At 41.5% G+C, this 9524-nt stretch overlaps 3 protein-coding genes across 3 annotated transcripts; all 3 read right to left on the reverse strand.

Annotated features, from left to right (window-relative positions):
* Window positions 1-342: 342 nt before the first annotated feature.
* On the reverse strand, window positions 343-1317 carry LOC115666801 (major allergen Pru ar 1-like). The gene is made up of 2 exons (XM_030588456.2): window positions 897-1317; window positions 343-789 (listed from the first exon to the last, which is right to left on the reverse strand). Exons 1-2 carry the CDS (start codon window positions 1078-1080, stop codon window positions 500-502), a joined length of 474 nt encoding a protein of 157 aa, XP_030444316.2. The 5' UTR covers window positions 1081-1317; the 3' UTR covers window positions 343-499.
* A 4051-nt stretch (window positions 1318-5368) lies between these two features.
* LOC115666793 (MADS-box transcription factor 21-like) lies at window positions 5369-6949 on the reverse strand. The gene has a single exon (XM_030588451.2). It carries the CDS (start codon window positions 6626-6628, stop codon window positions 5549-5551), a length of 1080 nt encoding a protein of 359 aa, XP_030444311.2. The 5' UTR covers window positions 6629-6949; the 3' UTR covers window positions 5369-5548.
* Window positions 6950-8316: 1367 nt separating this feature from the next.
* LOC115666792 (major allergen Pru ar 1-like) lies at window positions 8317-9146 on the reverse strand. Its single transcript, XM_030588450.2, has 2 exons — window positions 8870-9146; window positions 8317-8763 (listed from the first exon to the last, which is right to left on the reverse strand). Exons 1-2 carry the CDS (start codon window positions 9051-9053, stop codon window positions 8474-8476), a joined length of 474 nt encoding a protein of 157 aa, XP_030444310.2. The 5' UTR covers window positions 9054-9146; the 3' UTR covers window positions 8317-8473.
* Window positions 9147-9524: the final 378 nt, after the last annotated feature.

A 9524-nucleotide genomic window follows, 5' to 3' on the forward strand; every position in this document is an offset into this window, starting at 1 on the left:
AATGTTCAATGCTTCAAAGTTTCAATAGATGTGGCTAGAAAAAATAAATGACAGGACTTAATCAATTCATCAAATCATTTGCAGATTCATTTGATTAGACAATTCCCGCTGCCACTAAGCTGCGACTAATTTCCTAATAGCATCCAAATCAATGCCTATTCAACACTCACTTATATCTCTTTTATTAGAATCCATAAAATTTGATGCTCGGATGGAGTTAAAAGGTTGGTAACATATCTATAGGAAGCTTTTTTAAGAGCCTCGTGATGTGCTCCAGGAAACATCTATGCAAGTGCTCAAGCCTTAATGTTGGCTCTGCTAAATTATAGGAATCACTCACAATGAAGTTATAAAGTGCGTATCTTTATTGCCATTCAAATTTAAGTAAGTTTACAGCCATGTAGAAGTAAAGGAACTCAGATACTTCCATTAGAAGATAGAACATCATGAGAACTTATTGACAGGGCTTCTTAAAGTACTCAAGAGAGCATTTGAAGTTTCAAGCATAAGCATTGGGGTTTTGGAGGAGGTATGCTTCGGCAACCTTGTACATTCCGAAGGCTCGCTCTTTGCCTGCCTTAACGTCCTCTTCTTTAAGCTCAACATCTCCCTTCGTGTAGTACGTGCTCGTCATCTTGTTCTTGCTCCCGCCTTCCGGTGTTGGCTCGAATTTGACTTCATAAACAATAGATTCAAACTTCTCCTTAAGATCGATCATGGTATACTTGTACGTGAATGTCTCTAAGTTCAGCTCATCCACGCGATTCTTCATGCTGCTAAGCTGACCACCTGTATACAATAGAAGGAGCTTATATCATAGTATACTTGTCTACGCCCTAATATTTATTAAAGCTAGAAAAGAAGCACATTTATACAACAAAAAAAAGCATGATCACCTTCAATGAAGTTGATCTGCTTAATGGTTCCAGCCCCTCCGTCGCCTTGGATGATGTCAATGCTCTTAATAGTTTGAGGCATGAGTTTGGGAATTAGGTTATGCGAGTCCACAACCATGGCCTTGAACAATTTTGCTGAAGGGATTGGGGAAGTGTATTCATTTGTGAAAGTGAACACACCCATGATGTCTTTATGGTCGCTAGCTCCAGAAATATGAACAATATGATCAGAGAGAGTGGAATTGAAGGAGGTCTGTGAGCTTGGGATAGAAGAGATGAGAATGAGATATACTTATAGGTGGGAGTGGAGGAGTCCTGATTTTTCACGAGTGTATCCCATTGGCTGATAAATTCTAGGATTGCCAAACTTGCAAAGCACCAAACATTCTGCTTTTTGTCATGTTTTGCATGAAAGAAACTTCACTAGTAGATTGGGGATCCATTTTCTAGGAGGGAGATTAAGAGAGACCACTAGGATCCAAAGGAGAGCATTTCTCATGTCCATAGCTGTCCTTGTTCAAGTAGTACAATGGCAACCAAACAAAACAATGAATCTTAATAACTAGACAAATTAATGTACTATAATTGAAATTCTCAACGGACCATGAGTTCGATTCACGTTACAGACTGTTCGGTTTGAGTTATAATTATTCCATACCACCCGCAATCCTAAAGATTTGATGTTGATGGCTAACGGTAAGGAATTTATGATGTTAATCGAACTTGTGAAAGCCAAATGACTCCTTCATTGCCAATCACTTAGTGGGATTCAATTGCCCAGTTTAAATGAACACAATCAGGTCGAATTGTTACATGGAATGAACTTATTCCCTCAACCATGCCAGGTTTAGCTTCCCTCAAGGATATTATTCATAATAACTTGCTCAGATCCCCAAAACTGTTGAAATTAAGCTAACTTGATTTTTCTTAATAATATATCAAAATGTTTGAATCAAATTGTGATATATTCAAATAACTTGAAAACTCTGGTCCTGTTTTTCTAGTCATACCCTTTTGAAGTTGAACACCCTTCCACAAATTTGGGATCCAGGTTTTGAAGCGCAAATTATTTGATCCAGTTCCATCAAATAAAGTGCTTTAAAGGAAGTAATTATATCACTTAACTATATATCCACACAAAAAACTCGAGTAACAGACTAATTTTTTTTTTGTACTAAATAAAGGGGAGATAAAAGGTTTATTAATGGTGCATTTATTTAGCGAAAAATGAACGATTTGAAAAATATTTTTTTTAAAAATGATCTCTTGTACCACTGACTAAATTAAATGAGTACAATATATTTTTATCATGAATGGAATTCTTAAGGCATAGATTGTTGCTAATAATGATAATGAAAGCATGTCCCTTAGACTTAAAACCATGAGAAATGCCATTGACATCAATTCACTTCACTTTGTATTTCCTACTGATTCACGGTGTAAAGCGTAAGTTTTCTTTGTATATATGACAAAAGAGGACGTAAGTATGCTATGTCTAAGCACAAAAAAGAGAGACTTGTCTCCCACGACATCACGACTTCGATTCATGATGTGAGCGATTCTCTGAACGGTTCATGTTGCGTTGTCTAACTGCATCATATTTTGCGTGAGAAGATTTCTTGACTGTGGCGGGGCTGCAATAACGGGCTCGCCAATTTAGATATTCGAACATAGGTAGTGCGACATTAACTGCTCGTGATGTGTTGTCTAACTGGGTCATTTCGTGTGGGGAGATTTCTTGAGGGAGTAGAGAAAATCTTAGTGTGTGAATACTTGTTGAACAAGAGCTTGGACACTTTTCTTTTTCGTGGGTTTCGCTCTCTAAAGAATTTGTATCCATTTTCTTATGGGGAAAACAAAATCTAGTACTCGAACTAGCATTTCTATCTGTCGGCTACCTTGCTTGGACTCAAGAAAGAAGGCGGAACTGAGCTGGGACATACGCTTCCACATCATCCAGGGGGTTGCTAGAGGACTCATGAGCCTCCATCGCGATTCCTGTCTTAGGATTATTCATCAACGCTTAAAAGGGAGCAAATTCCTCTTGAATGAAAAGATGATGCTGAAAATTTCTGATTTTGGGCTTGCAGGACGTTTGAAGGCACCCGAGTCTTGGTAAATACACACAAAGTTGCCCGAACACTGTAAGTTTTCTTTCATACTTAGACCATGACTCAGTCAGGCAAAATTTTATCTAGCTGGGACATTATCAGTATAATCTATTCACAGTTCACCTTTCTGGCCCTTATCCTTTCTTAGTTAAGGATTTTCTGACTTTTGAAGTGCATTCCACAAATCTTCGGTTCAGGCCTTATAGTCTTATTACAATTATGACATTCTATTGAAGAGAATTTGAAATGTTTAAATTATGCAGTGACTACATGTCTCCATGGGTAGAATATTTTTCTGTGAAATCCGATGACTGCTCCCAGAGATTGTCAGCAGCAAGAAAAACACTAGCTTAGATTACCGCGGACAACATCTCAATCTATCTCCTCATTTATGTAAGAGCAACATCTATCTCACAACTAATATCTTTCCTTTTTGGATATTGGCAGTCCCTACCTACTCCTAAGGAAAATCTAACAATCCTAGCATTCTTACAGGCTGAGGCGATTGTGGAGTGGAGGTAGAGAAGTGGAACTAATGGGCGAGGTGATTGCGAATGCCTTCCCACCATCAGAGGTGATTCGATGCATTCACGTGGGGCTTCTCCGCATGCCGGACTACCCTGTGGAGAGGCCCAACATGTAACAAGTGGGTCTGATGCTAAGCGGCGAATCGGATCTTCCTCCACCGAAACAACCTACATTTACCTTTCTAAGCTTGACAGCTCATGAAATCCAGTCATCACAACAAGAAAGCAATTGGTCCACAAAAGCTATCACTAACACTGTCCTTGAAGGCAGATCATCACGCGCCGTCTTCTGTAAAATTAGTATCCATGTATAAATTAGACTGGCTTTCATGTGCATTCTGTACCAAAGGATGAACGGACAGTTCGGTTTAGTGTGGAATTTGCCATTTAAATAGCCAAAGGGCCCGTTTAGTTCGACTTTGGAAGAATGCATTTGGGAGAATGCAAATACCTTTGGACTAAAGGGGTTTTCCGAAATGCAAGTAGTGTTTGGTAAATGTTTTTTAAAATCAACTTGGGTTAAAGGACTTTTGTTAATATTTTTTTATAAAAAAAAGGCTCTGGTGGAGCTTAACCACCGGCCACCGCCGCCAGCCACCGGACCTGCCTGTAGGGAAGATGAACAGTGGGGAAGATGAACAGTGCAAGTGCATTCCGAAAATGCAACTTCTCAAAGTACCTCCACCCTTGCATTGGCCAAAGGTCCCTTGGGGAGCATTCCAAATGCAATTGCATCTCTCCAATGTGAGTAAAAAAATTTGCCAAACACCATTTGCATTTGGCCGAGGGGCTTTAGAGCCCAAATAAGCATTCCAAATGCTGAACCAAACGGGGAAGTGGCTTTGGTTTGTAGTTGTCTAATAAACTGATGTAATAAACTATGTGAATCTAAAAACCCAACATACGGACGAGTTAGCACAAATAGTTCAAGCAGAACACTGTAAGCACCACTAGTCCACTTCATCGTGGAAACGAAAACACCTCTTAATCCTGTCAAGATCATCATCAGACAGCAACTACATTTACAAACTTTTCTTGAAGCATTTCGTGAAAAATCCAGAAAAGCAACAACCGTTGCTTCATTTCAATGTACCCTTGATGTGAAAGCGCCATCACTAGAATGCCGTGAATCGAACGAACCTCTGAAGACGCACCGGAGCAATTATTCGATTCCAAGACATCCAAACGACCCGATTTGTCGAATGGTTAGCCACGTCGAAAGGTGTTTCCTTCGGCTGAACTTCATCCGGAGTTGAAGTCGTGGGGATCGTCATGGGAGACGATCGCCGATCTCTTGGCTAAACTGAGAAACAGAGGAGATCGATGAGAATGCTGAAGCGAAGGGGTTCTGGCTTCTGGGTGGGCAAATCATCGCATGAACCATCTCCAGCTGCAGATCTGCCAAAAGCAACAAGTGGACCATCTCCAGCTGCAGATCTGGCCAGGAACTCCATACCGCGTCAAGAAAAAAAAGCCACAGAGATTCCAGCACATAATAGCATTAAAAGAACAGCCAGAAGAAAAGAAAGAAAAACAGTGTAAGAGATGATCGAGTAACTTGTGTTGTAAACCGCATTGATCACTGCAAATAAAAAAGTTATCTTCGTCGCTGCAGCTTAAGCTTTGAAAATGAGCCCAATGGCGAACGTGCCTACTACCTACAGTTTCTTAGTTTTGCTTTCCTCACCGATTTTACGGCTCCATCTTCTTCTACTTCTTCATATTTCTAACAGCGAAAGAACAGTGAACTGAACGAAAGGAATGTTCATATTCTCACACACAGAGACAGGAAGAAGAAGATGCAGAAGATCATCCACATTTACACAATTCACCATAGAACAAAAAATCGAATTTTTATTGATTAATCCTATCTCAACTCAAGAATTGAACAATACCCTAATTTCTACTCTGTTCATCCTCACGTATACAAAAATCGGACAAAGATGGAGAATCCGAGACATAAAACGCTCGGGACACTGCTGTACAAAGAATGGAGAAAGACGTGTCTTTGTATTCACAGACGGACGTCCAACTCTTCAAGTGCCGCAAAATCATGGAGATCATATCCATTCACTCTCGAGCTTCCGCCACCGACTGCCGAGTCCTCCGGCGAAGTCAAGAAACCACCACCGTGGCCATCGAAGTCCTCGAAGAGATTGAGAGAGTCCTCCGGATCAAACCCATAATCCCCAAGATCGGAGGGTGCGGGAGTGGGCTCCATTGCCAAACTTTCATCGCCGGCGTCTGAGTCCTCTAGCGAAGTCAAGAAACCATCGCCGCGGCCATCGAAGTCCTCGAAGAGATTGAGAAAGTCCTCCGGATCAAACCCATAATCCCCAAGATCGGAGGACGCGGGAGTGGGCTCCACTGCCAAACTTCCATCGCCGGCGGCCAAGTCCTCCGGCGAAGTCAAGAATCCATCGCCGTGGCCGTCGAAGTCCTCCAAGAGATTGAGAAAGTCATCCGGATCAAACCCATAATCCCCAACATCAGAGGACGCAGGGGTGGGCTCCACCGCCAAACTTCCGTCGCCGGCGGCCGGGTTCTCGGGCGAAGCCGAGAAACCGTCGCCTTCCGTCAAGAGAGCCGCAAGCGCTGGGTTTTGACCTTTGAGACTCTCGAATATCGAATCTATCTCCTCGTCGCTCAATTCGTGCGAATCGGCCGCACCGACCATGACTCGCGAATCATCCTCCAGAGCCTTCAGCTTTTCGCGCGCACAGTCGCGGACGGCTTCGTACTTCAGAATCAGGGACTCGAGGTCCTCCTCGGTCGCGCAAGCGTCCCACTCCGTTTGGACCCATTCCGCCCACTGGGTCAGACCCATTGGCGGCATCACCTCTCCGTCGCCGTCGCCGCCGCCGCCGCCGCCGTCGCCTCGGAGGTAGTCGGATATAATTTGATCGGTCGATGGGTCGCCGAAAGAGCAGGGTTTGCCGGCGGGGGAGAAGACGACCACCGCGGCGCGGGCGCCGCAGAGGCGGCAGAGCTCCGACGCCTTGTTGAAGAGCCCCTTGCGCCTCTTGGAGTAGGTGACGAGCCGGGCAGCCGGGTCGGCGATCCTGGCTATCTCGGTTCGCCGGCGCTTCGCCATCAAGGACGCCGACAACGACCGGAATTCGCAACTATCCGTCAAAGGGTCTCTTGGGTTTCTTGGAGAGTGGGAGGGGGAGAGAATGTGGGGGCGAACGAGCTCGCAGGCTTCTGGGTTTCTCGGAGAGACACAGAGAGAGAGAATGAAGAAGAGGGTTTGCAGACGGAGGAGGGAGGAATATATCTTCTGGCCAATACGCGGTTCTTGCAATTTGAAAGGGAGGGACGAGGCGGCAAAGGGAAGCTCCGGGCAACCGGCTGCTCCGGCGAACGCCACCTCCGTCTCCGTTCAACGGCTATGTCCATCGTGGAAGAGAGAGAGAGAGATGACGGAGGTGTCTCCGATCTGTGCCGTTCATTTAAGACAAGAATTTTGGTTTTAGCTTCCCCTCGGTCGTATTTTCCCATAAAATTTTTTTAAATAATTCCCCCAATTTTTTAAGAAGGAAATGAAAGCTAGTTAAAAAAAAAGTAGAAAAAAATTATCTGTAACTTGAGGGTTCTTATATAAAATATTAAAGTGTAGGGATGAAATTGCAATATATATATATATATATATATATATATATATATATATATATATATATATATTCAAATATATTCAAATGACTGGAAAAATAAACGATTTGAAAAATATTTTCATTATCAATGTTTTTTTTTTCCTCATAGTTTTATTGTTGTTAAGGAAAACATATTTGTTGACCAATTTTTCTAAGCAATTCAAAAGTTCAAATTTATTAATATATTTTTTAAATTATTCATTTTTCATTATAGAAACGCGCGTTCAATTTATAGTCCCAAAAGAATGATGATATATAATAAAATATCCTTATATCCCATTGCTCCACCTCATGGAAAAATTGTCGATTCATCGTCACGGTATAGCTCTGTTTCTTTCTCTGAGTATATACTGTTTTCCAAATGAAACGATTGAAACCCAAGAAGGATATTACTTGTAATTTATAAATTGCAAAAATACTAATCGTCGAAAAATGAAAAATCCATATTTTCGCGGCCTAATGGATTTTACGCTCATAAATCTCTAGCTCTACCGGGCATTAATCTAGTGGTAAAGGAATCATCAATTTTCCATTAGAATATAAGTTCGATTCTCATTTGTAAGCAGAAACTATGAAAGGCCCGTGTTGCGTTATCTATTCCTCTTGTAGTGATTTTATAGCTATTGGCATCTTGTTGGGGCTATAGCAAAGACGTCACCAACCTCAGACATTCAGGTGACTATTAATGAAAACAACTACGACGCTTGCATGCTTTAAGTTACATAGATTTCTCATGTGTATGCTAGCTTTAGGCCAGTAACCATATATTGGTTTCATTATTGGAATCAATGTTCAATGCTTCAAAGTTTCAATAGATGTGGCTAGAAAAAATAATTGACAGGACTTAATCAATTCATCAAATCATTTGTAGATTCGTTTGATCAGACAATTCCCACTACCACTAAGTTGCAACTAATTTCCTAATAGCATCCAAATCAATGCCTATTCAACACTCACTTATATCTCTTTTATTAGAATCCATAAAATTTGATGCTCGGATGGAGTTAAAAGGCTGGTAACATATCTATAGGAAGCTTTTTTAAGAGTCTCATGATGTGCTCCAGGAAACATCTATGCAAGTGCTCAAGCCTTAATGTTGGCTCTACTAAATTATAGGAATCACTCACAATGAAGTTATAAAGTGCGTATCTTTATTGCCATTCAAATTTAAGTAAGTTTATAGCCATGTAGAAGTAAAGGAACTCGGATACTTCCATCAGAAGATAGAACATCATGAGAACTTATTGACAAGACTTCTTAAAGTACTCGAGAGAGCATTTGAAGTTTCAAGCATAAGCATTGGGGTTTTGGAGGAGGTATGCTTCGGCAACCTTGTACATTCCGAAGGCTCGCTCTTTGCCTGCCTTAACGTCCTCTTCTTTAAGCTCAACATCTCCCTTCGTGTAGTACATGCTTGTCATCTTGTTCTTGCTCCCGCCTTCCGGTGTTGGCTCGAATTTGACTTCATAAACAATAGATTCAAACTTCTCCTTAAGATCGATCATGGTATACTTGTACGTGAATGTCTCTAAGTTCAGCTCATCCACGCGATTTTTCATGCTGCTAAGTTGACCACCTGTATACAATAGAAGGAGCTTATATCATAGTATACTTGTCTACGCCCTAATATTTGTTAAAGCGAGAAAAGAAGCACATTTATAGAACAAAAAAAGCATGATTACCTTCAATGAAGTTGATCTGCTTAATGGTTCCGGCCCCTCCGTCGCCTTGGATGATGTCAATGCTCTTAATAGCTTGAGGCATGAGTTTGGGAATTAGGTTATGCGAGTCCACAACCATGGCCTTGAACAATTTTGCCGAAGGGATTGGGGAAGTGTATTCATTTGTGAAAGTGAACACACCCATGATGTCTTTATGGTCGCTAGCTACAGAAATATGAACAATATGATCAGAGAGAGTGGAATTGAAGGAGGTCTGTGAGCTTGGGATAGAAGAGATGAGAATGAGATATACTTATAGGTGGGAGTGGAGGAGTCCTAATTTTTCACGAGTGTATCCCATCGGCTGATAAATTCTAGGATTGCCAAACTTGCAAAGCACCAAACATTCTGCTTTTTGTCGTGTTTTGCATGAAGGAAACTTCACTAATAGATTGGGGCTTCATTTTCTAAGAGGGAGATTAAGAGAGACCACTAGGATCCAAAGGAGAGCATTTCTCATGTCCGTAGCTGTCCTTGTTCAAGTACTACAATGGCAACCAAACAAAACAATGAATCTTAATAACTAGATGAATTAATGTACTATAATTGAAATTCTCAACAGACCATGAGTTCGATTCACGTTACAGACGGTTCGATTTGAGTTATAATTATTCCA

Source organism: Syzygium oleosum, unplaced genomic scaffold (assembly GCF_021117445.2).
Source record: "Syzygium oleosum isolate NSW1041296 unplaced genomic scaffold, Sole_v2.1 Sole_v2.30, whole genome shotgun sequence".
NCBI lineage: Eukaryota > Viridiplantae > Streptophyta > Magnoliopsida > Myrtales > Myrtaceae > Syzygium > Syzygium oleosum.